The sequence below is a fragment of the Notamacropus eugenii genome, chromosome 5 (genome assembly GCF_028372415.1).
Source record: "Notamacropus eugenii isolate mMacEug1 chromosome 5, mMacEug1.pri_v2, whole genome shotgun sequence".
Lineage (NCBI taxonomy): Eukaryota > Metazoa > Chordata > Mammalia > Diprotodontia > Macropodidae > Notamacropus > Notamacropus eugenii.
In genome coordinates, this window is record NC_092876.1 from 115,661,325 (window position 1) to 115,689,020 (window position 27,696).

General features: G+C 40.2%; 1 protein-coding gene across 15 annotated transcripts in view; it reads left to right on the forward strand.

Moving 5' to 3' along the window:
- The window catches only part of SYTL2 (synaptotagmin like 2), a 194,655-nt gene that overhangs the window by 105,546 nt on the left and 61,413 nt on the right, over window positions 1-27,696 (forward strand). For 14 of the 15 annotated variants that reach the window (XM_072610652.1, XM_072610653.1, XM_072610654.1 and 11 more), the window contains 2 exons: window positions 11,937-12,088; window positions 22,083-22,203. In XM_072610652.1, the coding sequence (XP_072466753.1) occupies window positions 11,937-12,088; window positions 22,083-22,203 (273 nt within the window). Of the gene's footprint in view, window positions 1-11,936; window positions 12,089-22,082; window positions 22,204-22,881; window positions 27,363-27,696 lie in introns of those variants that run through there. The other variant, XM_072610660.1, reaches the window with a different exon arrangement.

Consider the following 27,696-nt stretch of genomic DNA (forward strand, 5'->3'; position numbering starts at 1 on the left):
ACTGTCTCTGAATTAGAAAGGGTTGTTTATCAGGAGAGGCTATATCTCTCCCACCTCTAGACTGGAGTAAAGTGCCTCAAAGTCAAAGTTCTGTGGGAATCCAAGAAGTGAGAGGTTCTACCAGTCCTAGGGTAAGGGTCATTGCCCTTCCTGAAAAGAAGACCCTCACTCAGCATTAGTTAGAGAAGAGTACTCAACCAAACCTGAGGCTGAAGGTGAAAGTGCATGTGTTCATCAAGGAGTGAGCTCAGGTTGTCCAAGCAGAGATGCCATATGCTGTGAAAATCAGAAGGGTCAAGGAACCTGCCGAAAGGCCAAGTGACCTGCTTGGTCTTACTTGGAGCTGAGTCCAATAAGAAGCCAGCTCTGCAGCTGAGCTCAACCTAGCCTAGCAGAAGATTGATCCAGCTAGCTGAGACAGCATGCTTTGTGAGGAGCCAGCCAGCTAAACACTAGAGAGATGTGTCAAGCATTAATGCTGTGACACCCTTCTCTGAAGTGAACTTAGTGAAGTGAAATTAGTGAAGAATTTCCAGAGAAAGAAAGGATATACAATTATGACTTGACATTGCCTACATATATGCCTCACTCTACTTTAAATTCATACCCATTCTCCTAGACTGTGGTATATTTATGGAACAGCGTGTCCTAGATTTTTGAGAAAATGCATTGTAACTAAAATATTTATAGCAACTCTTTTCATGGTGGCAAAGAACTGGAAATCAAGAGGTTGCTCATCAGTTGGAAAATGGCTAAACTAGGTGTGGTATATGATTTTGATGGAATACTGTTGTGCTATAAGAAATAACAAGGGAGGTAGTTTCAGAAAGCTGTGGCAAGACCTATATGAACTGAAGCAAAGTGAAATGAGAAGAACCAGGAGATCATTATGCACAGTAACGGCAGTGTTATAACGATCAATTGTGAAAGACTTGGCTACTCTGAAGAGTACAATGATCCAAGACAATTCCAAAAGACTCAAGATGAAAAAATACTATCTTCCTCTAGGGAGAGAACTGATGAACTCTCAGTGCAAATTGAAGTATACATTTCTCACTTTCTTTAATTTTCTTGCTTTTTATGGGAAATGCTGCTAATATATAAACAGGTTTTGCATGTTTTCACGTATATAACTGATATTATATTTTTTGCCTTCTCTGTGGTTATGGGTGAGGATACAAAGGAGGAGGAGAATTTGGAACTCTAATTTAAAAAAAAGGAATGTTTAAAAATAAAGTTTTTTTTTCCAAAGAAAATGTTTTGAAACTGTTATTCTTATGATTATGTCTTAGTAAATACCTTTTCTAATAAGCTAATTGAGTCTGCTAGGGCAGTTAGATGGTACAGTGGCTAGAGAATTAGGCTTGGAATCAGGATGACTCATCTTCCTGAGTTCAAATCTGGCCTCAGACACTTACTAGCTATGTGACCCAGGGCAAATCCCTTAACTCTGTTTGCCTAAGATGCTCATCTGCAAAATGGACTGGAAAAGGAAATGGCAAACCATTTCAGTCTCTTTGCCAAGAAACTCCAAATGGGGTCATGAAGAGTTAGACACGACTGAATCAACTAGACAACAACAGTAACTGAATCTACTAGCTGATTGAGGGGGAGCACACCAGTGGCAGCTTGTGAACCAAAGTGTTGGGAGGAAAGCCAACCATAAAGTACATGCCCCCCCCCCAAAGTTGCCCCCAGAACTGTGAGAATTATAGCAGTCACCCTTCTGGGGACCAGTGTGACCGTATTACTATAAGTTAGAAGGATGATCCTAGAGAGAATATTACACACAAATAAGGGAAGTGACCTACCCACCCATGATCATAAGCTAGTAAATGTCAGAGCTGTTTCTGTGCCAAGTCTGCTGACTTCAGATAAAGTATTCTACTACATTGCCATCACTAGATAGCTTTTTAAGTTTCCTTCCAGCTCTGATTCCAATAATCGTACCTAACAATGGCTAGCATTTCTATGGCACTTTAAAGTTTGCAAAATGCTTGACAAACATCTCATTTTATTCTTACAATAATCCTGGGAGAGTAGGTGCTATTATTATCCCCATTTTACAGATATGGAGACAGAGGCAGGCAAAGATAAAGCATCTTGCCTTGGGTTACACAGCTAGCAAGAATCTAAGGCTATATTTGAACTTAGGTTTTCCTGGTTACAAGTCTAGCACCCTATCCACTGTACCACCTAACACCTAGCTTCTAGGACATGATTCATATACTCAAGGAACTCAGAATCTGGTAGGGCAGAGAAGATATCTGTGTAATTCACTGCCATGCAAAGTAGAATATGCTGAGAACATAAGAAAAGGCATGAATAAAGGACAGCAGGAATTCATAATAGGGAAGAAGTATATTAGTGTTATTCTGGCCATCTTGTCTTTGCTGTACCATAATTCATTGAGGACAGAGCCAACAGCTGATTTATCTTTATGTTTCCATTGACAACTAGCTTAGGGCTTGACACAATAAAACTTGTTAAAAGAACATCAAAATCATAAAAACGACGATCGACATTTGTATGGTACCTATCATTGAGCATCTCTTGGATCTTCCTGACAGCCTCATCTATTAAGTACTACAGATTGGCATTCTCATTTTTCAGATGAGGAGACTGGCACTGAGACAAGATGCTCAAGGTCAGCCAGTGAGTACCTGTGTTGGGATCCAGACCAAGGACACAAAATCTAGTGTTGTATCCGTCTTACCATTCTGCCTGTTCTCAGATTTAGATGGTGGGTGTCCATGTTGTAGCACAGAGGAGGAATGAGAGTTAGGTAATTGATAAGCTAGATGTGAGATAAAAGTAAACCTACTTCTTTTTTTTCCTATTAATGTAATGCATTCCTCCCTCATTCAAATCAAAGTCAAGTGCAAGTCATATCATCATCTTGATGTCATGGTCCTCTTTGAGAATGAAGGACAAACACAAGAGTAATTAAATTAACATAATGAGTCAGCCTGACTCAGTGGATAGAGCACTGAATCTGGAGTCAGGAAGACCTGAGATCAAATGTGGCCTTGGACACTTATTGGCTGAGGTACCCTGGGCAAGTCACTTAACTTCTAACTTCAATTTCCTCATCTTTAAAATGGAAATAATAAGAGAACCTACCTCCAGGATCATTGTGAGGATCAAGTGAGCACATTATAAAACTTGAAGCATTATATAAATGTTAATTATTATTAGTACCAATAATAGATAGGGTGATGGGCTTGCCATCAGGAAGACCTGGATTTGAATCTTACCTAGAATCTCAATAGATACATGCCCTAGGCAAATCACTAAACTTCTCAGTACTTCAGGCAGTTCTCTGGGGTTTATCATAGCAGGTGGGTCCTGGTGGAGGGAATTCCCACATCAAGAGAGCCCCACCACTCAGCAGTCCCTCCCAAACCTATAAATGCATTTTAGTGCATTGTAACTGGCATTTTGTACATTGCAGAAAATTAACAACAACTGGGCTTTCCTATAGGAACACCTTTAGAAGTTAGATTGAGAAAAATTACCACAAGGAGCTGGAAAGCACAAGTCTTTTTGTTGTTAGTCAAATAGCTTATATTAAAATGCCTTCTACATGCCAGGCACTGGGCTAAGTGTTGGGGTTACAGAGAAAGGCAAAAGACAGTCCTGGCTCCCAAGAAACTCATGAGTTAATGGAGGAGACAACAAACAAATATAGTTAAGCAAGATAATACGTAGGATAAATTAGGGGTCATCTCACAGCGAAGACACTGAAGGGTTAGAAGAACTGAGAAATGCTTTCTGCCAAAGGTAGGACTTCAGCTGAGACTTAAAGGAAACTAGAGAAGTCATGAGTGAAGATGAGAAGGGAGAACATTCCATGCATGGAGGACAGGTGGTGAAAATGCTTGGAGTAAGGAGATGAAGAGTCAGGTGAGGGGACAAGCAAAGAGGCCAGTGGCCCTGGATCTTAGAGCACCTGGAGGGAAGAAAGGTGCTCATTGCAGAGCAAAAGGTTGAGTATTATTAAACTCTTACTATTGGTTTTGTTGCTGGTTGTAAAAAGATAAAAATGAAATAGCTCTTATTCGCAAAGATCTTAATATTCTGTTAAGACAACCCATCCATGCGAAGTTCAAGTCCATGTTCTTGAACAGAGAGTTATTTTGGTGTAGTGCGAAGAATACTGGTTTTTAAGTCAAAAGACCAAGGTTTGGATCCTGGCTCCAATCGTTTTTAGTTCTGGGACAAAGTCACCTAGCCCATCGAAATCTCAATGTCCTGCTTCATCTGTAAAATGGAGATACTAATTGTGGCACAATCCAGGGGCAAGGTACTTTGGAAACCAAAAAATCAAAATCACAGAATTTGAAAGTTGGAATGGGCCTGATTGCTAACCCTGTACATGAAAGGAATCCTTGTGATAACATCCCTGATGAAATTAACAGCTTCTTCTTGAAGACCACCAATAAGTAGAGAACACTCCTAAGGCACCCCATTTCACTTGGACAATAGTTGTAAATGTTAGCAAAAGTTTTATTTTTAAAAATTAGTAAATTACTAAAAATAAAAATTAGTAAGTTATTAAAAATAAAAATTAGTAAATAGTTAATATAAAAAATTAGTAAGAGTATAACATTTTTTCCTGACAGTAAATCTAAATTGACTTCTTTGCAGCTTCTACCCATTCATCTTGGTTTTGCCCTCAGGCGCTAATCAGAAAAAAACTAATACTGTGATAACTTTTCTACAAGATAGTCCTTCAAATAACGGAAGCCCCTTCCCCGGGTCCTTCTACTTGTTCCTCTTAAGGCATAGATTCAGAGTCCTTCCTCTAGGTGGATTCCTTCCTCTGGACATTCAGTATCTTTCCTAATCTGTGGGGCCCAGAACTAATAATAGGACTCCAGATGAGGTCCTGATGAGGACGGAGTACCATGGGATTATCATTTTCCTATTCCTGGAAACCAGGTCTCTCTTGTTGCAGACCAAGGTTGAATTATCATTTTTGACTGTCACATCCTACGGCTGACTCATATTGATCTTGCGGTCCTCAAACCTCCCCAGATCTTTTTTAGAACATATCTAACCATGTCTCCCCCATCTCATACTTGTGAAGTTGCTATGGGTTTTTTTGAAGTTGGTTGTTGTTGGTGTTTTAACCCAAGTGTAAGACTTTACAGAAACTGTATTTTTATTATTACTGATGGAGATGGGGAAGGATGTTGTATATGTGTCATTTGTCAAATCAGCAAACATTTACTAAGTCCCTACTGTGCACACAGCACTGTGCTTGGTATTAGGTAGACAACTGAGGAAGACGAGGTCTTTACAGTTAACTTGAGCTAATAACTTTGGCTATTTTTCTTAAGAACAAGTCTCTCTGTACATGGTTGGCACATATTTATAATTAGTCTTTCATCATCTAAAGATGAAATTGTTAGTATGGTGCTTCCTGTTTTGGACTTCATGCCATCAGCAGGAAATGCGTACTCGTATAGACACACTAACACATACCCACACCCCCCAGCCCCCCAACATCTGGTGGCTGGGTGTTCTTTCCGTAGATGTGTTCAACTGACCACATCTTGTGATTCTTTAGCTGCCTTTCTAAAGGTCTTTGTCTTTGAAAATGAAAGGTTTTCTCTCAAATTACTTTAGTGAGATTTTATGTCAGTGCTACTAATGTATTCTCAAGCCCATGTTTCTGGTTAAAATCACATTGACTATGTAGTTGTAAGATGTGACTGCTGTTGGTCAGGTGCTTGTCTTTTCTTGTTTCCCAGTTTCATTGGGTTAATTGCTAAAAAAAATACGAAGCTTTCTTGATTACTAACAATTCACATTTCTATCCTATTTTACTTTGAAGGCCGCAAAAGTGCTTTTGACACAGCAAACTTGTGTGGTGGATAATATAATTCTTATTATTCCCATTTTGTTGTTATGTCTGACTCTTCGTGACCCCTTTTGGGATTTTCTTGGCAGAGATACTGGAGTAGTTTTCCATTTCCTTCTCCAGCTCATTTTACAGATGAGGAACTGGAGCCAAACAGTGTTAAATGACTTGCCCAGGGTCACACAGCTAGGAAGTGTCTGAGGCCAGATTTGTTCTCAGGAGGAGGAGTCTTCCTGACTGGAGCACTCTATCCACTGTGGCACCTAACTTGCCTATCCCCATTTTACAGGTCAGGAAACTGTGTTAGAGTATCTAGTCCTCCCCTTATTTAAATGTAAAAAGGAGAGGCTTGAACTAGATACTCTAAGACAGTGGTGTCAAACTCAAATAGAAACTGGAGGCCACTGGACCTGTTATTTCTTCCTTGTGAGGAACTCTCCATGTGGACAGTTATTATTATATTAGAACATTCTGTCTTTTATATACTATATCTTATGTAAGGTTATCATGTCATCTTACATTATATCTGTATAATAGAATATTACCTAAGTTCCATTGTATTTTTATTTATTCTGTTAGATATTTCCCAATTACATTTTAATCTGGTTCAGGCAGCACTGGGGAATGTTTTAGTTGCAGGCAGTGGACATCGAGTTTGACTACTTTGCTATAAAAAACCTTCCAGGTCTAAATTCTCTGAGTCTTACGATTGTAGCTGGTTTCCCCATTCTGTCTTCTTCCATCTTTGCGCTCTCAGTGAAGACACGTCCAGGGCCACTGTCTTCTGGTTTAGTGCTGATTTTTCTGTCTTTAATTCAGTAAGTCCACAAGTATTTTTACTAAGTGCCCACTATGTCCTGAAGTACCTCACTAGGTGCCATTTATTTTTGATTTTGGTCTGATTTCATCCTTGTGGGGAACTCTCCATGTGGAAACTCTCTCCACCTAGGCCGACTGGCAACTCTGGTCATTAGTCATCTTGGAGAGTAAATTACCTGAGGTCACTGAGAAACTTGCCCATTGCTACAGAACCAGAATGTGTCAGAGCTAGTGCTTGACCCCCAGGTCTCCCAGGTTCCAAGACTGGCCCTTTATAAAGTTTAAAGCGCTATAAAAATGAAGTGTAATTATTTTTTCCCCTCAAACTGGAGGATATTTTAATTGCAATATCACGAGGTGGTCAGGTGGTGCATTAGCCAGAGAGGCTGGCCCTAGATTCACAACAATGTAAGTTCTAATCCTGCCTCAGACACTAGGTCTGTGACCCTGAGCAAGTCATTTAACCTCTTTACGTCGTTTCCTCAATTGTAAATGAGGTTGATAATAATAGCATTTACTTCTCAGAGTTTTCAATTGACATGATATTTGTAAATTTTGTAAATACTGTAAATTTGAAAGCCTTGAAACACTATACAAATGCTATTATTTTTACTTAGCACCCATTAGAAATTCAATAGTGATTTTCAGAAGGAAGAAGTAGAGGAGTATAAGCTGTAGAAAGTCTCAGCGGTATCAGTGGGTTAATAACTTTTAAGGGACAGCAAGGGGGTGTAGTAGAAGGCAGGCCTTGGAATGAAAAAAAAATCCAAGTTCAAATTCCATATCCGACATTTTATTAGCTGTGGAATCCTGAGCGCATCCCTTAACCTCTCTGCCTCAGTTTTCATCATCAGTAAAAAGCAGTTGATGTCGATGTCTTCTAATATCCCTTCAAACTCTAGACCTTTGATTCCCAAGAATCTTTATCTTTGGGGGAGTTTTATAGTTTGAGGGTACATAGAGAGTTTTATCTATGAAAACTTGCAGTGAATCACAGAATTCTAGAATTTGGAAGAGACTTTAAAAGTTATCCAGGTCAGATCCCTGTCTGATGAAAGAACTGTCTCTACAGTTTTCTCCCCAAGTAGTCAAGAAAAAAAAAAGGGGTGTGAGGGGAAAGAGATTGTTTTATTAAATCTAAGATTGATAGCCATTTTAGGAGAATACGACTTGCTGCTGTTTCACAGCATTTTGCTTCTTTCCTTCCCCTTTAACATAAACAAACAAGAAACCCAAAACCCTGTTCCTTGTATATAATGACTAAGAATTCCGAGGAAGCCAAATGCTGCCTGGCAGTCACGGGTTTTGTTCTCGTTCTCATGGTCCACAGACTTGTTGTCATCGCTACATGATCTGTCTTCTGTCTGACAGAAGTTTAGTATTGAAACTGACTAAGGTTTAGACAAGGATCCCTTCAAAATCCCTTTTAGGAAAAACTCTGGCTAAAATGGAGGGGCTTGGGGGTGGGTATCAACCAGTCGGTGACTGAGGCTGCATGGCTGAAGTCATTCCGGTGTTTTTTGAGAACTCTCCTAAGTCAGATGAGAATTATTGCCGTTCTGACTCACTCTGCATTCATCCAGGAGTGATGGGACCCTTTTATATGCTCCTTACCCCCAACCCCCAAATAACCTCAGACTTGAGATGGACTGCATACTTAGGCACTGAGGAAACCTTCCCTAAAGATTTGGAATCGGAAGTAATTAATGAGGTCTCTGGGCTCTTGGTAGAGGAGAATAAGTATTCAAGTAGAATCTACTGTTAGCCAAGCACTGTGCTTACAAATATTGTCTCATTTGCATCTCACAACAACCCTTTGAGGTAGGTGGTGTTGTGCTCATTTTGCAGTTGAAGAAACTGAGGCAAACAGAAGTTAAGTGACATGCTCTGGGTCACACTGCTAGTCTGAGGTTAGATTTGCACTCAAGTCTTCCTGACTGCAGGTCCAGTGCTCAGTTTGCTATACCACATAACTGCCTATCTATAGTACATATCAAGGCAGCTAGGTAGTAAAGCGGATAGAATGTCCCAACCTGGAGTCAGAAAGACCTGAATTAAAATCCAGCCTCATGTGCTTACTACCTGGGTGACACTGGGCAAGCCATTTCACCTCTTTGCTTCAGTTCCCTTATCTGTAAAATGGGGATGATAATTGTGCCAACTTCCAGGGTTGTTGTGAGGATATCCAGTGAGATAATAATTGTAGAGTGATTAGCATAGTGCCTGGTATATGGTAAGTGCAGTACAGATATTATTATTATCATCCTGGTTGAGGAGATGACATTTTCAGTTCTTTCTTAGTCTTATAATTGATGTATCTGAAGGGCCCTCAGAAGTCACCTAGTACAATACCAACCTAACCATCCATCCTATGTTTCTACACATTTCAGCTACAGTGGTCCCATAGTCTGTGCTTAGAGAGACAGGGAATTCAGTGACAGAGTTCACTACCCTCCCAGGGGCCCCTTCTGTTTGTAAATGATTCTGATTGTTAGGAAGCTTTTCCTTGGGTTGAGCTGAAATCTGGCCTCCTGTAATTCCCCCCATTGGTTCTGATTCTTCTTTCTAGGATCAAGCAGGTGAAGTCTTTTCCCTTCTTTTCCCTTGTGACCCTTTGAAGCTAGCTCTCATTCTCTAACCCTTAAATCTTCTCTTAACAGACTAAACTTTCCCAGTTCCTTCAACTCATCCTCTCATGGCATGGTTGTGAGTCAAGGGATCATAGATTTAAGCTAGGCATCTAGACCAACTCCTTCTTCTATGGATGAAGAAATCAAGACCCAAATGTAGGTGACTTGCCTCATTTAATATGAGTAATTTCAGGCAAAAACTATTCTGACTTCAAATAATAATAACAAAAAAGGGCACTTATATAGCCCTTTAAGATTTGCAGAGTACATTCCAAATAAAATCTCATTTTATCCTGGTAACATCCCTGGGTGTTATCATTATCCCCATTGAGGATGAGGAAACTGAGGCAGAGAGGTTAAGTTACAGTTTATGTGAAGGAATAGAAAAAAAATATTAAAGGGAGAGACTGAGAATGTTCTGAATTCAGATTTTACCTCTGATGCATTTAATGATGGGAAAGTAATTTAATTTGCCTGATTAAATGAGCCTCAATTTCTGGATCTATAAAACAGGGATAATATCTGTTGCCCCTACCTCATAATATTGTTACAAAATGAGATAAAGCAGATAAAGTGCTTTGCAGACTTTAAAGAGGCCACACACACACACACACACACACACACACATACACACACACACACATACACATACACACACACACATACACACACACATACACACACACACACACACACACACACACACTTGTTATTTTTATTGTTTGTCCAGGCCTGTTATTTCATCTATGTAGATAGTATATTTCAATATCTCCTCATTATAATCTACCCCATATTCAACTGTAAGATTAATATTCCTATTAATGCAAATCTGACCATGCTACTTCCCTCTTCAATAAACTTTTGTGGCTCCTTATTACCTCCAGGATCAGATTTAAATCCTCTGTTTACATTTGGAGACCTCCACAACCTGGCCCTCTCCTACCTTTTTCAGTCTTCTTAGACTTCACTCTGTGACCCAGTGACAGTGACTTCCCTGATGTTCCCCAAACAAGACATTCCATCTCCAGACTCCAGGTATTTTCATTGGTCCCAAGCCTGGAATATTCTTTTTTCTCATCTCAACTGCCCAGCTTTCCTGACATCCTTCAGGTCCCAAGTAAAATCTTACCTTCTACAAGAAGCATTTCCTGGCCCCCTGTAAGACTTGTACCTTCCCTCTGTTAAATGTCTCCAACTTATCATGTATATGTTGTGTTTGCATGTTGTCCACTCCACGAGACCTGGAGTTCCCTGAGAGCTGAGACTAGCTTTTGCCTTTCTTTGTATCTTGTATCCCTAGTGCTTAGCACAGAGCCTGGCATTTAGTAGGTATTTAATAAATGTTTATTGACTGAATGACTGCCTGAAAATTCTCCTTACAAATGAAAATAAATAACTCATCTAAAATTTGTTATCTTAGAAAGTGACTTGTTTATGGTCACCCAGTTGTTACTGCATTAGCAGAGCAGGACTTGGTTCCAAGGCTGACCCTCTATTCACTATATCAAATTGTCTCTCTGCTATCATTATTTTTATTAATGGAAATAAAGAAGTGGAAAGTGTAGGAAGGGTTGGAATGAGCTATTGAGGCATGTGAATGACAAGGTAGAGATAAGCTAGATGTTTGTGGTAGCCATGGGGAAGGGAATTAGAACAGGCAAGAATGGCTATTCTATAGCTAGTTGGCACAGTGGGTACAGCATCAGGCTGAGAGGCAGGAAGACCTGAGTACAAATCTGGCCTTAGGTATTTACTAGCTGTGTGACCCTGGGCAACTCACTTAACCCTCTTTGCCTCAATTTCTTCATCTGTAAAATGAGCTGGAGAAGGAAATGGCAAACCACTTTATTATCTCTGCCAAGAAAACCCCAAATGAGGACACAAAGAGTCAAACATGACTGAATGGCAGCAACAAAACAGTGGCTTATTGGAGAAGCTTCTAGTTCCATTTACAAGCTTGGTGTAATAGCAGTCTTTGACTTTCTGGATAGACTCACTGAGGTTTGTACCAGTCCTAGTGCTGAGTTTCAAGTGAAGCTAGGGCTTTGCTCAGAGCTTAACGTCCAGCATGGGGGGATGTGGAGGGATGGGGAGAAGGGGTTGAGTCCTGGCCCTCAGCAAAAGCTATAAGGTAAGCAAAACTTATCTTCTGTCCTTGTCACCCTTACCCCTGTCTTTCCCTTCCAGTGCCAGGCACTCAGTGTCCAATGTTTCTTTTCTCTCAAAAGCTGATCTCAGACAGCACTCTTGAGATACTCATTCACACCAGAATGTAAAAAAATGCCTCATCTGGCCTTAATATGTTACTCTTCCCCCAGGGATTTTTGTTTTTAGAGGGGACATGCAGTTTCAAGCCAGAGAAATGAATCTGTTTCTGGAATTTCAGGGATCGTGGATGATGGGAACTTTGAATTTTAAAAAATCTTGGCTTTCGTTTCCTTAACTTTTGGTCAAACAGGAGCAAACATTTATGAGACGTCTGGGCAGTTTGTGGGACCATCTGAGAGATTGGATGCCGCCTGTTTGGGTGGGGTATTTATATATTTTTTTAATCGGTAGCACAATGAACTCATTTATCCAGTGCGTACCCTTGACCAAGTGAAGACTTTTTTTTTCAGACATTTGCCTGAAAAAATTAAGGATGACCAACAGCTGAAGAATATGAGTGGCCAGTGGTTTTATGAAGCCAAGTCTAAGAGACACAGAGATAAAATCCATGGAGCAGACATAATTCGGGCATCAATCAGAAAAAAGAAACCACAAACAATTGGTGAGTTTTGAAGTACCTGCCTTGTATTTGGAAGGCTGAGGAAGGGAAGGTATGAGGCTGTGGGGATGTGGAAGGGGGTTAGAAGTGCATGTCAGGCTTATCCCTGAAGTACTCTGACATTAGAGCCAAGTTATTATCTTCAAGAGAATTTTTTATGATACTGGATTATGGACCTATGATTCACATTCACTTCTACTTTTTATATGAATCGTTTTAGATCAGAGATTGTTAAATTGGGGGTCTGCAACTTGGAATTTTTTAATTGTTCATTGTACTTTAATGTAATTGCTTTCCTTTGTAATTCTATTTAAATTTATGAATTTAAAGCATTATTCTAAGAATAATTATTGCTTACTAGACTACTGAAGGGGTTGGTGGTACGAAAAGTTTAAGAATCCCTGGTTTTAGCCCTGCTTAAAATCCCTGTAAATGCCTGTAATCACTAGTGCTTTGTAGGTAAGACCAATGGATTTTTTTAAGATGAGTAGTTCTGAACTTCAATAGGCCAAGCTGATAGATTCCACATTAAGCTCAGTATTAATACGGTGGTCTTGGGAGGTGGAGGAGGGCACACCAGGTTGTCTAAGGAGGGGCAGCTGGGTTCTGGTTGGAAACAGCTGGTCAAGATCCTGTGCTGATCTAGGTAGGGATACTCAGTCTTTAAAACAAACAAACAAAAAAGCAACCCTGTTTTAGATTAAGTGTGGACTGGCTGGCTGAGTTTGAGAGAGAGACAGAGAAAGACCCACAGATAGGCAATAGGAGGCCACAAACTACATTAGAAAGAGCTCTGGTTCTAGAGTCACAGGACTGGGTTCAAAGGACCCATCCTTGGCAATGTCTGTGTGACCTTGAACAATCACTTAATCTCCTGGGGCCTCATTTTTCTCATCTGTGAAATGGAAGGTTGAATGAACTGGTCTCTGAGGTCCCTTTTGGTTCTGGATCAGTGATCCTATGATCTTTACTTCTTGAATTGAGATCTATTTAAGTTGGAGCTGTAGATGCCTAAAACCCCTTCCATCTCTGTTTAAGTGGGAACTAGTACATCTTATGTCTTCTGATTTTCTATTATTGGCTCAATACCTTTTTCCTGCATGCTAGGAGAAGGCAGTATGGATTAGTGGAGAGAATAATGTACTTGGGAGTCAGAAGATATGAGTTCTAAGCCAATAATTAGCTGTGTGATCTTCAGCAAGTCACTGGACCCTTTTGAGACTGTCAAATGAAAGCCCTAAGATTCTATGAGTCTAAAGAAAAATGAACATCTCACTCCTCTCCTCCCCCCGCTTTATTTAGTACCAAAAGGCCCAGAACTGAATAGGAGGATTTTGGTGCTTTGGATTGAAGTGGAAAAATATACAGTGGCTTTAGTGATTTTTAACTGCATGCTGCTACGATATGCCAATATTTTCCAGTGATGCTAGTTTAGTCCCTCATCACCTCTGATCTGCTCTATTGCAATTTCCCTGCCTCCAGTCTCTTGCCTTTCCATTCCATCCTCCACATGGTTGCCAAGGTCATGTTTCTAAGGCACAGGTCTACCGTATCATTTCCCTGTGTAATAGTGGTTCCCTCTTACCTCTAGGATCAAGTGCAGATTCCTGTCTGGCATGTAAAGCCCTTTACAACATCGCTCCATTCTGTCTTTCTAGACTTATGACATATTATTTTTCTTTCTTTTTTTCTTTCTCTCTCTGTCTCTGTCTCTATCTCTCTGTCTCTGTCTCTGTCTCTCTCTCTCTCTCTCTCTCTCTCTCTCTCACTCTCACACACACACACACACACACACATTCACACACTCTCCTATTTTTTGTCTCCATGCTTTTCACAGGCTGTTTTCTGGGTCTGGAATGCATTCCTTCCTCACTTCTACTTCTTAGAATTCCTAGTTTCCTTTGAATTTCATTAGCTATAAAATTCATTTATTCAGAAATTCATCCAACAAACATTTATTAAGTAGAAAATGTGCTAGGTATTGGAAGAGCTACAAAGTTTAGATAAAACATAATTTCTGCTCTTACAGAGCTCATAGCGTCATTTGAAGGTTGAAATATGTGGATAACTGCAATTTCCCATACTACAAAAGTTCACGTAAAACAATGTGTGATGTATAATTGTGAAAAAATTCAACTGCTCTTAAAATAAAGTTACTCACTAAGTCTTTGGGTCCTAATGGTGGCAGAAACAAGAAAGAAGCTTCTGAAATTGGGTGGAGAATAGTAGCATCATTTTGTTGATGCTACTGTCGAACATGAAAATAGAAAGAGCTGCTCAGAGTTGGATAGTGCCTCCTGACCCACTTCCACATTCCTGAAACTAGAGCCAGGAGGAGTAGGTAGGTAAGTCATGATGTAATATCCTGGGGGATGAAGGATAGAGGGGTAGCACCTTGAAGGACATTTTTAATGTGACTTTTTGTAAATGCACATATTTCAATGCCTGAAAATTCAGTTCTCCATGGCCTGTAGATATTTATTTAGAGATACATCAAGTGGTATGTGTTCTACTAGACTGCTCAAAGCCTCTGATGGACAGTATTGCACAAAAAGCATAATTTTAAAACTTTGCCTAGGGCATCCAAATGCCTTGTCCCTGATCTGCCTGAAACTTGCTCAGAGCTAAACGCAATGCTGTTTGTCTGTTAGAGGAAATTTGTGCCCTTTACTCTCTGTCCAGGCAGTACCATGGCCTTGCTGGGTTCCCCACAGATTGCAGTAGCCCCAGGGGCTGACATTTGAAATTAGAGAAAATGAGTTACTAAATGCCTAGGCAATGTAGCCCGTTGGGCAGAGAAATAACAAAAACACACTGGCTTGTTCTACCCCTAAGTCACTCTTCTCTGGTCAAATTAAATCCAGTGAACACATTGCTATGGGTGGTGGAATCTACCAAGGTGGTCTCTGGCATTTATTCTACTCAGGGAGGAAAAAAGTGTGTTGGGAAGCAAAATGAACTGTCTTCATAACTCAGAGGAAAAAAATTTCAAATATAGTGAAAACTGTAACCCACTGCTATAGGGGTTCTTAGCCTCCTTTTTTATGTCATGGACCCCTTTAAAAGGCGGTTAGTCTGGTGAAGTTTATAGACCCCTCAGAATCATGTTTTTAAATGCATAAAGGAGATGACATAAAATTAATGATGTAAGATTACAAAAGAAATCATTTTCACTGATATAACCATTATCAAAATATTTTAAAAACGAGTTTACTGATTCTCTGAAATCTATCCCTATACTTTCTTGGAGTCTATGGACCTGGGGTTAAAAACCCCTACATGATCATAGATTTGGAACTGAAAGGGACGAAACAGTTCAGTGAAACCAACCCCTTCATTTTACAGATATGGAAATTAAGCTACCAAGAGGTTAAATTACCACAGAATCACAGACTGAGAGGAGTCATTGACTTCAGTTCCATCATTTTATGAATTAGAAAAAACCCAGAGAAGTCTCATAGTTAGAATGTGTCGGAAGTGGGAAGCCAGATTTTCCTGCCTTTGAGTGAGGTTGGTTTTCTATCCATTATGCTATTTCGACTTTCATTCAGGCCATAAACAGGAAATTTACAGAGATCCTGAGGGAGGCTTGAAATCTTGGAATCCACAAAAATGGTTTTGTTTTCCCTTTTTTTCCCTTATGTTTATTAAGCGAAGCAGCTTGGCAGCTTGTCCTCTCTATCACTGCCTAAGTCTCCTCCATTCTAAGAAAACCTTCTCTTGGCCCTAACATCCTTTCCCAGGGTCAGTCTACATCATGTCTCCTATTCAGAGCCACACTCCTAGAAAGTTTTCTAACTTCTTATTGCTTCCATTTCCTCACCTCCCATTCACTCATCAGTCCCCTAGCAGCCTGGCTTCTCACTTCCTCATTCACCTGAAACTGTTCTAAGGTTGCTCCAGTCCTCTAATTGACTTCTCTATAACTTTTGATATTGTTTACCTCCCACCCCCACCTCCTGGACACTCTTCTTACCTACTTTGACACTGGTCTCTTCTGGTTCTCCTTCTATCTTCCTCTGACTAATCTGTCCTTATTGGGGCAGCAAGGTGGTACAGTGGATAGAGCACCACTGCAGGAGTCAGGAGGACTTGAGTTGAAATCTCACCTCAGACACTTGACACTCACTAATTGTGTGACCTTGGGCAAGTCACTTAACCCCAACTGCCTCATCCTGGGTCATCTCCAGTCATCCTGATGAATATCTGGTCACTGGATTCAGATGACTCTGGAAGAGAAGTGAGGCTAATGACCTGAACAGCCCTCCCTCACTCAAAAGTCAAGTGCAAGTCATGTCATTATTTCTCTCTGATGGCATGGTCTTCTTCGGCAATGAAGGATGAACACAGGTAACCCATTATTTCCTTTAATTTCATCCACTTCTCACCCAGAATTTGTGAACATTCCCTAAGGCTCAGCTTTGTCTTCTTTCTCTGTGCTGGTTCAATGGATCTCATCAGCTTCTAGGAATTTAATTATACACATATGCAGTGATTCTCTCATCTATGTATCTACCTCTGTTCTCTCTCCTAGATTGGGGTCCAGTCATGTATCCACTGCCTGTTAAATGTCTCTTCCTAGATGGCCCATTGGCGTGTCAAAGTGAGCTTGTCCAAAACAGAATTTCCCAAAGAAACAATCAAAAAGCAACCCACTCCTCTTTCAGATTTTCCCATTTCTTTTTGAAAGTGCCACCCACCTTGAAAGTGCCACCAAGCTGTTCTCATCTTGGAGACTCTCTTCCCTCACCCCCCCTTACCCAAAAGAGTAGTCAGGCCCATTACTCTGCCTCTTAGGGTGTCTGTCCCCTTCTTTTCAATCACAGCCACTACCCTAATATTTACTTTGTACGTATTCTGTGTATATTTACATATACATACATGCACATGCATACACACATATCCACATACTTTCATACATATATACATACTTGTATGTGTATGTGTATATTTTATATATATATATATATATATATATATATATATATATATATATATATATATATATATATATACGTGTGTGTGTGTGTATTTTTCCCCAGCAGAATGTAAGTTCCTTGAAGGCAAGGATTGTTTCATTTTTTTCTTCGGATCCCTAGTGCCTCACACAGTAACTAGCATGTAATGGAGCAGGGGTTCTTAATTTTTTTTGTGTGTAATGAAGCCCCTTGGCAGGCTGATGAAGCCCAAGAATCTCTTCTCAGAATGATGTTTTTAAAATGCATAAAATATAATACCTAGGATTAGAAAAGAAACTGATTATATCAAAATAGTTATCTATTTATCTATCTATATTTTAAAAATAGCAAGTTGCATGAACCTAGATTAAAAATCCCTTATAATAAGTGCTTAATAAATGCTTATTGATTTATTGATTACACAGCTAAGTGTTGGAACTGAAACTTGGAATCCAAGATTCCCAAGTTGAAGCAAATATATAATGATGATGGCAGCTAGCATTTCTATAGTGCTTACTGTTATGTAAGCACTGTGCTAAGCATTGTATAAATATTATTACAACTGTGTGAGGTAGGTACTATTGTAATCCCCATTTTAGAGAAGAGGAAACTGAGCCAGAGATTAAGTGACTTACCTAAGGTCATACAGCTAGTAAGTATCTGGGGCTCCATATCTGAGCTTTGTTATTGCTAGCTCCTGGCCAAGGGTTCTATCCACTGTACCACCTAGAGTTTTTATCCTTTGCTCTTACATTTCCATGATGTCTAGCTTTTGTAAAATATGCAGTGGTCTTTTTCAGAGGTTTTTAGGATCTGGACAAATAAGTTTGTGACATGGGGCATTTTGTTGAATCTGGTTTAGAAACCAGAAGAAATGAGGTAGAAGGACATAACCTTCATTTCCCTTTTAGAAGCTCCTACCATGAAAGTATGTTTTAGTTCTTAAGATTTCTTCCTTGCTTATATAAAATTTCTGCAAACTTTGGGCTGCAGCAGAATTTTGCTGACTGTTTTCCTTCAGGGCTGAGATCTTGATCTGAGCCTTCAGGCTCAGCCAATCCTCAGCATCCTCATGAGAATCGGCTCATTAGGACAAGCACGTGACTCATATAGAGATTAATGGGAGCTTGTCACTGACACTGCAGAAGACCCATTAATGGCTCAGAGTAAAAGCCTACAAGTCAGGACAGCACCTTCTCCTTGCAGTTTGGTGAGCCATAGACAGGCTCTTATCCTACTTGTTAGAGCCTCTATTTCCCTTTGGGGTTATATGAAAAAAAAATGTTTTGAAAGCCTAAGATGAAAGGCTCCCAAGAGATGTGTGCCTTCATTACTCTCTTTTAATGGCAAACCATTAGCTGTTTCTTTTCTATTATCTCCAGTCTCTCAACCTCTTCTCTTTAGACTTTTCCTTTGCATCTATCACATTTTAGTTTGTTATAGATATGTGTGTATTTATTTTATTCTCCCACTCTTCAATTCATTCAGCATTTATGAAGTACTTACTGTATGTTAGGCACTGTGGGGAATGAAAAGCTTAAATAAAGCTTGATCCTTTTTTTCATAGTATTTAAGGAAGATGGCATACATAAAACTGACTATAATATGAAATAATTCAGTCCAAAAGATGTAAAGCTAGAAGGAAAGTCATTGAATCCAACCCTTTGATTTTGCAGATGGAGAAAGGAAGTGACTTTTTAAAGTCATGACTCACATACCGCTTTTAAACTTAGCTCTTCTAACTCCAGAATTAACATGCTGTGATAAGGGCCTGTAAGGCATAGTGGATGGATCTCAGGACCAAAAATTTTAAGAGCTAGAACTGACTTTGAAGGACATTGAGAATAACCACCCTCATTTTACAGGTTAGGAAACTGAATAGCGGTGTGTGACTTGCCCAAGGTCACACGGCTAGTAGGTATCTGACATAGGACTCAAGGTGTGTTGTGAGGGTCAAATGAGAAAACACAGGTAAAGTACTTTGCAAACCTTAAAGTGTTTATTATTAATTTTTATTATTATTGTCAATCCCTCAATGTCTCAGATAACTCCCTAAGATTTTAAGCAGTAATATGTTGTAGTCTGTATTGATTATAGGGAATTTCCTCACTGGAAATTAGTCACAGATCTGGGCTGAAAAAACAATGCAAGCAAAGTTCTCTAAGGGGGAAGATGGTTGTCTCCTTGAGCATCAGGAAAGGCTTTCCAGGAGGAAAAGCATTGTAATTGGGCTTGAATGATTGAGTAGAAATTCAATAGACAAATGGAGAAGTCTGGACAATCTAGGCATATGGAACATTATGACCTGTGAGATAAAGGGACAGGAGTGTGAAGTAAGTTTGAGAGACATAGGCCAGGCCTATTTGACCACAGGGTACAGGCTACATTGGGGAAGTTGTCAAAAACTTGGGAAGGCAAATTGGGACTAGATTATGTAAGTGTCTTGAATGTTGTACAGAGGAATTTGGACTTTACTCAATAAATGATAAGGAGTCACTGAACATTCTTGAGTAGTGATAGGACCAAATCTTTGCATAAGGAATAAATAGATGGTAGATTTAGACCCAGAAGAGACTTCACAGCTCATCTGATCCAACTCCTTCATTTTACAAATGGGAAACTGAGTCCCAAAGAGGTGAAATTAACTTGCCAAGGTCACCCAGCTAGTAAGTAACAGAACCACTATTCCAGTTCCTCTTACTTCAAGACAGAGGCGGCTAGGTAGTAGAGGAATAGAAGGCCAGGCTTGAAGTGAGGAAAATGAGAGTTCAAATCCTGTCTCAGACACTTGCTATGTATAGGAAGGAAATAACCTTCATTTCCCTTTTAGAAGCTCCTACCATGAAGTATGTTTTAGTTGTTAAGATGTCTTCCTTGCCTATATAAAATTTCACTTAACCTTAACCTTCACTTAACCTTTGTCTGCCTCAGTTTCTTCAAATGTAAAATGAGGGAGTTGGACTTGACTGCCCTTCAGGTCCATATCAGCTCTACCTCTATGATCCTATGACTAAATTCAGGGTTTTTTTCCCCACTGTTCTATAGCTTACCCCTAAATTTGTCTGTCAGTGTTGTGTAAAGGATGTTTTAGAAGTGGCGAAAGGTACATGGAAGATCCTTAGGCATCAGGGATTCATCCTTTTATCTCTATATGTATTCTCAATATAAGTCAACAGTGTGATGGGGTAGCCAAACTAATTAATGTGGTCTTAGCTGCATTAATAAAATAATAGCAACCAGAAGGAGGAATGTGATCATTTTACTGAACTTACCCCTGATCACCTCATGTCTTAGAGAAACATGTTCAGTGCTGCTAGCCACTTTTGAAGAAGGACATCCACAGCTTGGAGCACATCCAAACGTCAGTGTGCCTTGAACAGTGAGGGGACTCAACCCCATTCCATATAAAGAACAGTAGAAGCATGGGATTGCTTAGGCTGTAGAAGAGAAAACTGAACAGGGAGGACATGATATCTTACTTCAGGTATCTGAAGCTATCAGGTGGAAAAGGGACTGACTTTGTTTTGCTTAGCCTCAGATGGCTAAACGAGGGCCAATGAGGAGGCAGAATTTGGCTCAACAATAGGAAAATCTTCTTAATAAGCAGAGCTGTTCTAAAACTGAATGGCTAGTAAGTTCTTCATCACGTGAGAATATCTTCTTACCATTCCCTACCCTCGTGAAATTTTTATTTATTGTTCTATCTATCTATTCATTAACTATTTCATTCATTTATCTATCCATTATCTCCAGTCATCCTGATGAATATCTGATCACTGGATTCAGATGGCTCTGGAGGAGAAGTGAGGCTGGTGACCTGCACAGCCCTCTCTCACTCAAAACCAAGTCATGTGCAAGTCACGTCATCATTTCTATGATGTCATGGTCTTCTTTGGCAATGAAGGACGAACACACACAATTTATTTATTTACTTATTTGTTTATTCGTCTACTCAGTTATTTATGTTCATAAAAACTTATTGTCTGTCCCCTCCACCTACTTCTCCTTTCCTCCAACTAAACAATTAAAACACACAGACCAGCAAAACAAATTCTCACATTAGCTCTGTCCAAAAATGTAGGTCTCATTCTGCATTTTAAGGTCATCCCCTCTCTGGCAGGAAAACGTCTTCATCTCTATCATGCTTATCTTCAGACGTCTGGCATTAGAATTTATTATTGATTGTATTGATGACAGTTCTAATTTTTTCCAAAGTTGTTGTTCTTGATGATGTTTTTGTCTTTATAAAACTTTTTCTGCCAGTTCTTCTCTCTTCAATTTGAGATTTTCAAGGAAAGACTGGATGCCCATTTGTTTGGGATGACGTAGAGGGAAGGCATGCTTCGGGTCACTTAATGAACTCTGAGGTCCCTTCTAAGTCTTATGTGTCTATGAGTCTTGGCTCTGTTACTTGATTTTGGGGCAGATCACTCTCTACCTCTCTAAGCTTGCTTCATCATCAATAAAAGAGAATAATGATGGGTAAATTACCGATTTGTCAGTGTGTTTTGTTTTTGTCTTTTTGGGGGGATCAAAATGTGTATAAGTACATTGTGAACCCAAAAGTGCTCAGCTTTTTTTTATTGGCTGTCCTCAGAGCAAAACAGGAAAGCAGGAATGGGAGGCATTTTTCAACAGCCCCATTTCCCCGATGATGATATTGAGTTCCAGAGAGATGAAGGGAGGGAGTCATGTTAGGTCATGCAGCTTGTAGAGCCAGACCTGGAATTTAGATATCCTACAATGTCATGTGAGCAGTCAATGTGAAGTACTCCAGGAGTTTAAAAGAGGGAAGTTTTAGCAGAGGCAATTAGGCAAAATGAGGTAACTAGGCCTCAAAACAGGGGTCATATTTTGACAGGCACAAGGAAGACGAGTGTTCCAACTTGGTGGGAATTCGTTTGGTGTAGTGAACGTGGCGGTATCCTAACTCAGGCTCCAGGATCCCAGCTTTGCAGCTCAAATCAGCAACTGGCCAATAACAGCTTTACGGGTTGTAGAGGCGATAACCTCGCTGTCTTTGTTGGCTCATATTTCAGCCGAGCAAAGTCAGAACAGAGCAACCAGAGTGAAGAAAACCTGGGTGAATAATGTCAACAAAGAGCCGTTGGGTGTAATGGAAGAGCAAGAAGAAGATATTGGCGGGCAGTCAGATTCAAGGTAAGAAAGGGCTTATAAAGGGAGGAGCTGGTTGTTGGTCTCCAAGCTTTGTCTCTGATTCATCCAAGTGTGAAGATGGGACAGTGTTAAAGCTGCTACATGTGGATGTGGAGGAACAGGTGCAGAGAGAGAGAGAGAGAGAGAGAGAGAGAGAGAGAGAGAGAGAGTGTGTGTGTGTGTGTGTGTGTGTGTGTGTGTGTGTGTGTGTGTGTGTGTGTGTTGGGGAGGTGGGGATCAGGGAAAAGATTTCAGGCTAATCGTATTCACAGGTAACATCTGACTGACTCAAGTTTGGAGCAGACAGTGTCCTAGCACATGGAGGGAATGGGACAAGAAAGGATGAATTCCCTTGCTTGGCAAGTCTATGACCACCCTCCATGGCTTGTAAAGCTCTTAATGATTCCAGGATTTAGAGAATTGCTGCTCTTTCAGGATCACTAATGAGAATACTTTTTTCTGATTCTCTGTGCAAGGGCTTTGCTCATTAAATGAGATAAAGCCTTTTAGGTGACATGTACATGTAAGTTGTGGTTATTGAGGGACTACTGTAAAGAACATTGTGGGAGATAAGACTTTTGGGGGGTTGGGGCAGAGGGTGGTAGGAGGAGAGTGGTGGTGGTAGATGGACAGTGATGGCTCCATTAAGAGATGTCAATTCTTGATTATTTTTCAGTACTGTTTGAAGATGAAGATAGTTCCCAGTTTAATGGCCTTGTTTTCCTACGTGCTGGTACTGGACTTGGAGTCAGGAGAGATCTGAGTTCTAATCCTGCCTCTGATATTTGCTGATACTTTCTGTGTAACCCTGAATATTGTTTAGTTAACTTTGACGAGTCTCAGTTTTCTTACCTGTAAAATGGGGAAAATAAAAGGCGATTAACTTATAAGATTATTTTCCTATTATTCCATGAAGCTAATCATTGGGCACTTTGGGTTTTTTGTTTTTATTTTTTTTCAAAAGAAACTGAAGGAATGAAGATTAAAAGAAAAGCCATTCACACTTGTATAGGGCTGGTGAAATCAACAGCTGTATGACATAGGCAGCTTTTAATAAGCACCTACTATGTGCTAGATGGTCTAGTGGATAGAATGCTGGGCCTAAAGTTAGGAAGACCTGAGTTCAAATCCAGCCTGGGGAATTGGGGAAGAGGGGGAAGATGGTACTACGTGCTTAGCAAAGGTCACGTGGCAATGGGCCAGACTCACATGACAGATACCAAAAAAACTGTCCTAGGTTTAGGAAGTTTGAGAGCTTTTTAATTGGTTACAAATACTTGAACCCTACCATTTTCTTGTATCTTCTGTCAAATTTATTCCAACTCTATAAAATAAATACTCCTCCTTGTACTCCAAGAAAGATGATTCATGTCTGGAGTTATAGAGATGTGTAACGGATGCCCTGGTAGCATCAGTGCAGAGGGCTCATTTGTCCATTCAGCAAATATTAATCAAACACCTACTATGTGGAGAGTTTGTGCAAGGTACCAGGAGAAATGCAAAGTTTATATGAAACAAAGCTTTTCTCCTCAGGAATTTACAGTCTAATAGAGAATAAGACACAGATACAATACAGCTGCAATAGACACTTAACATGAAAGTGCGTGAGTGCAGAGTGGTATGTGAGTGGCCATTACTGATGGTGGGGAGCAGGGAAAGCTTTGTGGAGGAGATTTTGAATGGAGCTCACTAATTGAAGAAGAGGAAGGAGACCATTCTAGGCATTGTGAGAGAGCCTAAGCAAAGCCCAGAAGTCATGAGAACACAGAGGATGTCTAAGGGAGGCAGAGTAGTCCCTACTGTCTGGAATATTAAATGAATGGAGGGGAATTAAAGGCGAAAGATAGATGATAGCACAAGCAAGAATCAGTCAGTGAGTAAACACTTATTAAGTGCCTACTATGTGCCACCACTATAATAAGTGCTACGGATTCAAATGCTAGCAATCTATTTGATGGGGGAAGACCACAGAGAAAGGGAAACTAAGAAGTAGGGGTGGCAAAGAGGAAGGATACCGGATCCCACTGCATCAGGTGATGAGAGGAGGATTCTAGAGAGAGCCCAGGTGTGAGTGGATAGGTAAGAGGAAGCATGGCTGGCACCCTTCTTAAAAGAGTGAGAGTCCTTTACCAATGAAAAGAAAAGGGCCCCAGGGCAGATTTCATAGAGTGACAATGTGACAGGCAAAGAGGAGAAAGATAAATCCCAAAAGGTAGGGTAGCATCAGATTCTGGAAGGCCTGGAATTCAAGGCAGAAGAGCTTACACTGTACTTGAGAGGCTGTTGGGTTTAGGAGGATTCAGGAGCAAGGACGATTGGTACCTGACCACAACCTGGTCAGAAACATTTGGCTGGAGAGGCTAAAAATCTGTGGGCCTGCCATGCCCTTTTCCCTGGAAGTCCAAATTAACATCTATAGCAGGATCTATGAGCCTCTGGATCACTAAAGGAAAAAGGAAGTGGAAAAAGAGCCTGACTGAGATTATGCTGTCCTGTCTTGAAACCTTTGTGTCTGCAGGGTTTTCTGCCTGATATTGATGGGGCTCCACATTCTTGCTTCAGAAACTGAATTTGTTCAACCTGGGTGATGTGTTTACTAGTCGCTTATAACTGAAGACTTTATTATTCTTTTAAAATTTCAAAAAGTTTAATCAGGTTGTGGGTAGTAAATCTGGTCTGTGGAAGTATGCAGCATGTGAGAAGGGGGAGACCACCTGTCTCTGACTGAAAAGGTGCATTTGAGGGATAATGTTAAAATCCGTCTCTTTCCTTCAGATTCAATTAGGGTTCTGCCTTCCAACCTCTCCCTGCTTCCCCTACCTATTGGACAGTGATTTCTCTTTCATCTGATACCTCATAGCATTTCCCTGGACCTCCCCTCTCGTTTGCTCACAGTGTCCAGTACTCATTAAGTACTCTGTAAATGGCTTTTCATTCATTCATCTCACTCTACCTGGTACTATAGTTAAAGTATTTGTATTATATTGTATGCTCCTGGAAAGTAGAGCCTGTTTTATATATGCATATCTGTGCACATATAAACATAAAAAGGTGGAGAAATAAGTCAATTTGATAAACCTAGGTGATGCAGGTGTGGAAAAAGTGTCAGGAAGACCAGAGATGAAATCTAGCCTAGACACTAACTGTATCACTTTGGGCAAACCACTTTAATCAGTGTTTGCCTCAGTTTCCTCATCTGTAAAATGAGCTAGAAAAGGAAATGGCAAATTACTGCAGTATCTTTGCCAACAAAACCCCAAATGGGGTTGGACAAACCCCGAAGAGTTGGACATGATTGAAAATGACTGAATAACAAAAAAATTATATATGTATATATGCATGTGTGGGTGTACAGTGTATATGCACACATATGTGTATATGTTTGCATGTGTATATACATACTTACATATAGTAGGTAGTATACACATATTGTGCATTCTAAAGGCACCCATGAGCAAGTTTAGGATTACCTCTTTCTTCCCTCCTCCATTATCGTGGACAAATGAGAAGCCCACTGAGTTGATTATCCCTGATTTAATTGAATGCAGCAAACCTTTATTAAGCACCTGATGTATATGAAGGCACAGTGCTGGCTGCTGGGGTCACAAGGACACTGCACTTCCATTACTTTGATGACTGGGGAAAAGGATATTCATGGTTCCCCATGCCTTTCTTACCATTGTGCTTTTCTGCTACAAGTTAAGGAGGGAAGCAGCATTGGTTTGGTGGAAAAAAAAGATGAGAGATTGAATCCTGGATCTGCTACTTTGCTATCTGGTGACTTTTGACATGTCATTTCCTTTTTCCAGGCTTTAATTTCCTCCCCTAGTGAATGAATGAGCTGAACCAGGTGACCTCTAAGTTTCCTTCAGTTCTTTTTTCTGTGCATCATTCAGATAGAGTCATGATATTCATCTCAACTTTGCCTCAGTCACTGGGGAACCTCAGGCATCCATTTCTCAGTCTCATAAGTAAGTTGGGCCTGATAACCTAGCTGAGTTGACTCACCAGGATGTTCAGAGAGTAAATAAAATTTTATATGTACACCATTTAGCAGTTCTTGGGAAGATAGGAGCTGTATAATTTTGAGATCTTGTATTTTAATTATAACCTGAGTATAGCATGACTTTAGAGGGAGAGGCATTGGCTCAGTGGGAAGAATCTTGGATTTTTGTAAGTCAGAGACACCTAGATTAAAACCCCAGCTCTGCCATCAGCCCCTTGGGTGATCTTGGCAAGTTACTCTACTTTTGCAAACATCAGCTTCCTTGATTATAAAAAAAAAAGTGGGTGAAGTGGATGAGATGACCCCCAAGTTCCATCTGGGCTCTCTCTCTCTGAGCCTAGGAGTTCATGTTAAAAGGCCCAGGCACTTGTAAATAATTTGTGTGGGTGGGTAGTCTCCCAGAACTGTGAATTTTGTCTCACTTCCTTCTTTTCCTCTCGGAAACTAACTTAATTTACCTGATATTGAATTCCTGTGATACTTTCTCACATAAACTTTAACCTTTGTGAACTGGGTGTGTGAAGTATATTTGGGGAAGCTTACATTTGAACAGAGTGAATTTTAATAGAATGATTCATTATCTGTCAATATTTTCTCAGCCAAAAGTTGAAAGTTAAGACCATGATCCAACCACAGGTAGAAGATGGAAACTTTAGGCTTGAGGGGGTTTTTCTTAAGAGGATCCTTGACCCAATTCTTCCTCATCCTGGACACATTGAATGTTCATCATGTGGGGCTCTGGCCTTTGAAGAATCAAATTCTACCAGTTCCAAGTGTTTATTCAAAGAGGGCACAACTAATTCTGAACTCTTCGAGGTCCATCTGCCAACATGAAGTCGTCTTTGCATACATAGCCTGAGTCACCAGGAAATGGAGGAAGCGAGGAATAGTGTTCTGAGTATAGCAGCAAAATGAGAATTTAGAATTTAGAATGATCCCATACAGATCTGTTTCTGGCAGAAGATTCCCTCAGTTATGATGACTAATTTCCCCATTTTCTTTTTATATGTTGCCTCAAATGTAAAGTGGAGGGAGAGTCCCACAGGTGCTCTCTTTAAGGAATAAATGGAAAAATTCAAACTATTCCAAGTACCATGGAAGTACATCATATTAAGAGAGGATCTCTTCTGATATGGACCAGAAAACTGACAGTAAGGTATGGGAAGCTCTTTGTCATTAGTGGAGGAGACATCCTAACCCCAAATGAGTAACAACACAGTTTGGACCCTTGGAAAATTTTAGTCTAGGAAACAAGTTTAGTACACCAGGAGAGTGGTCCATGGCAAAGATGCTACCTGTCTGGTAACTGGATCTCTTGATGGCAGTATTATTAGAGAAACCATCGAATGAGAGCTGAAGAAGTGGTTTACCTCTCTTCATTCATTATTCTTTCAAATCATCTTTTTCAATCAGAACACAAGCTCTTTACGAGCAGGAACTGCTGTCTCCCTTTTCTGTCTGTAATCCTAGCTCAGTGCTAGGAACAGTTG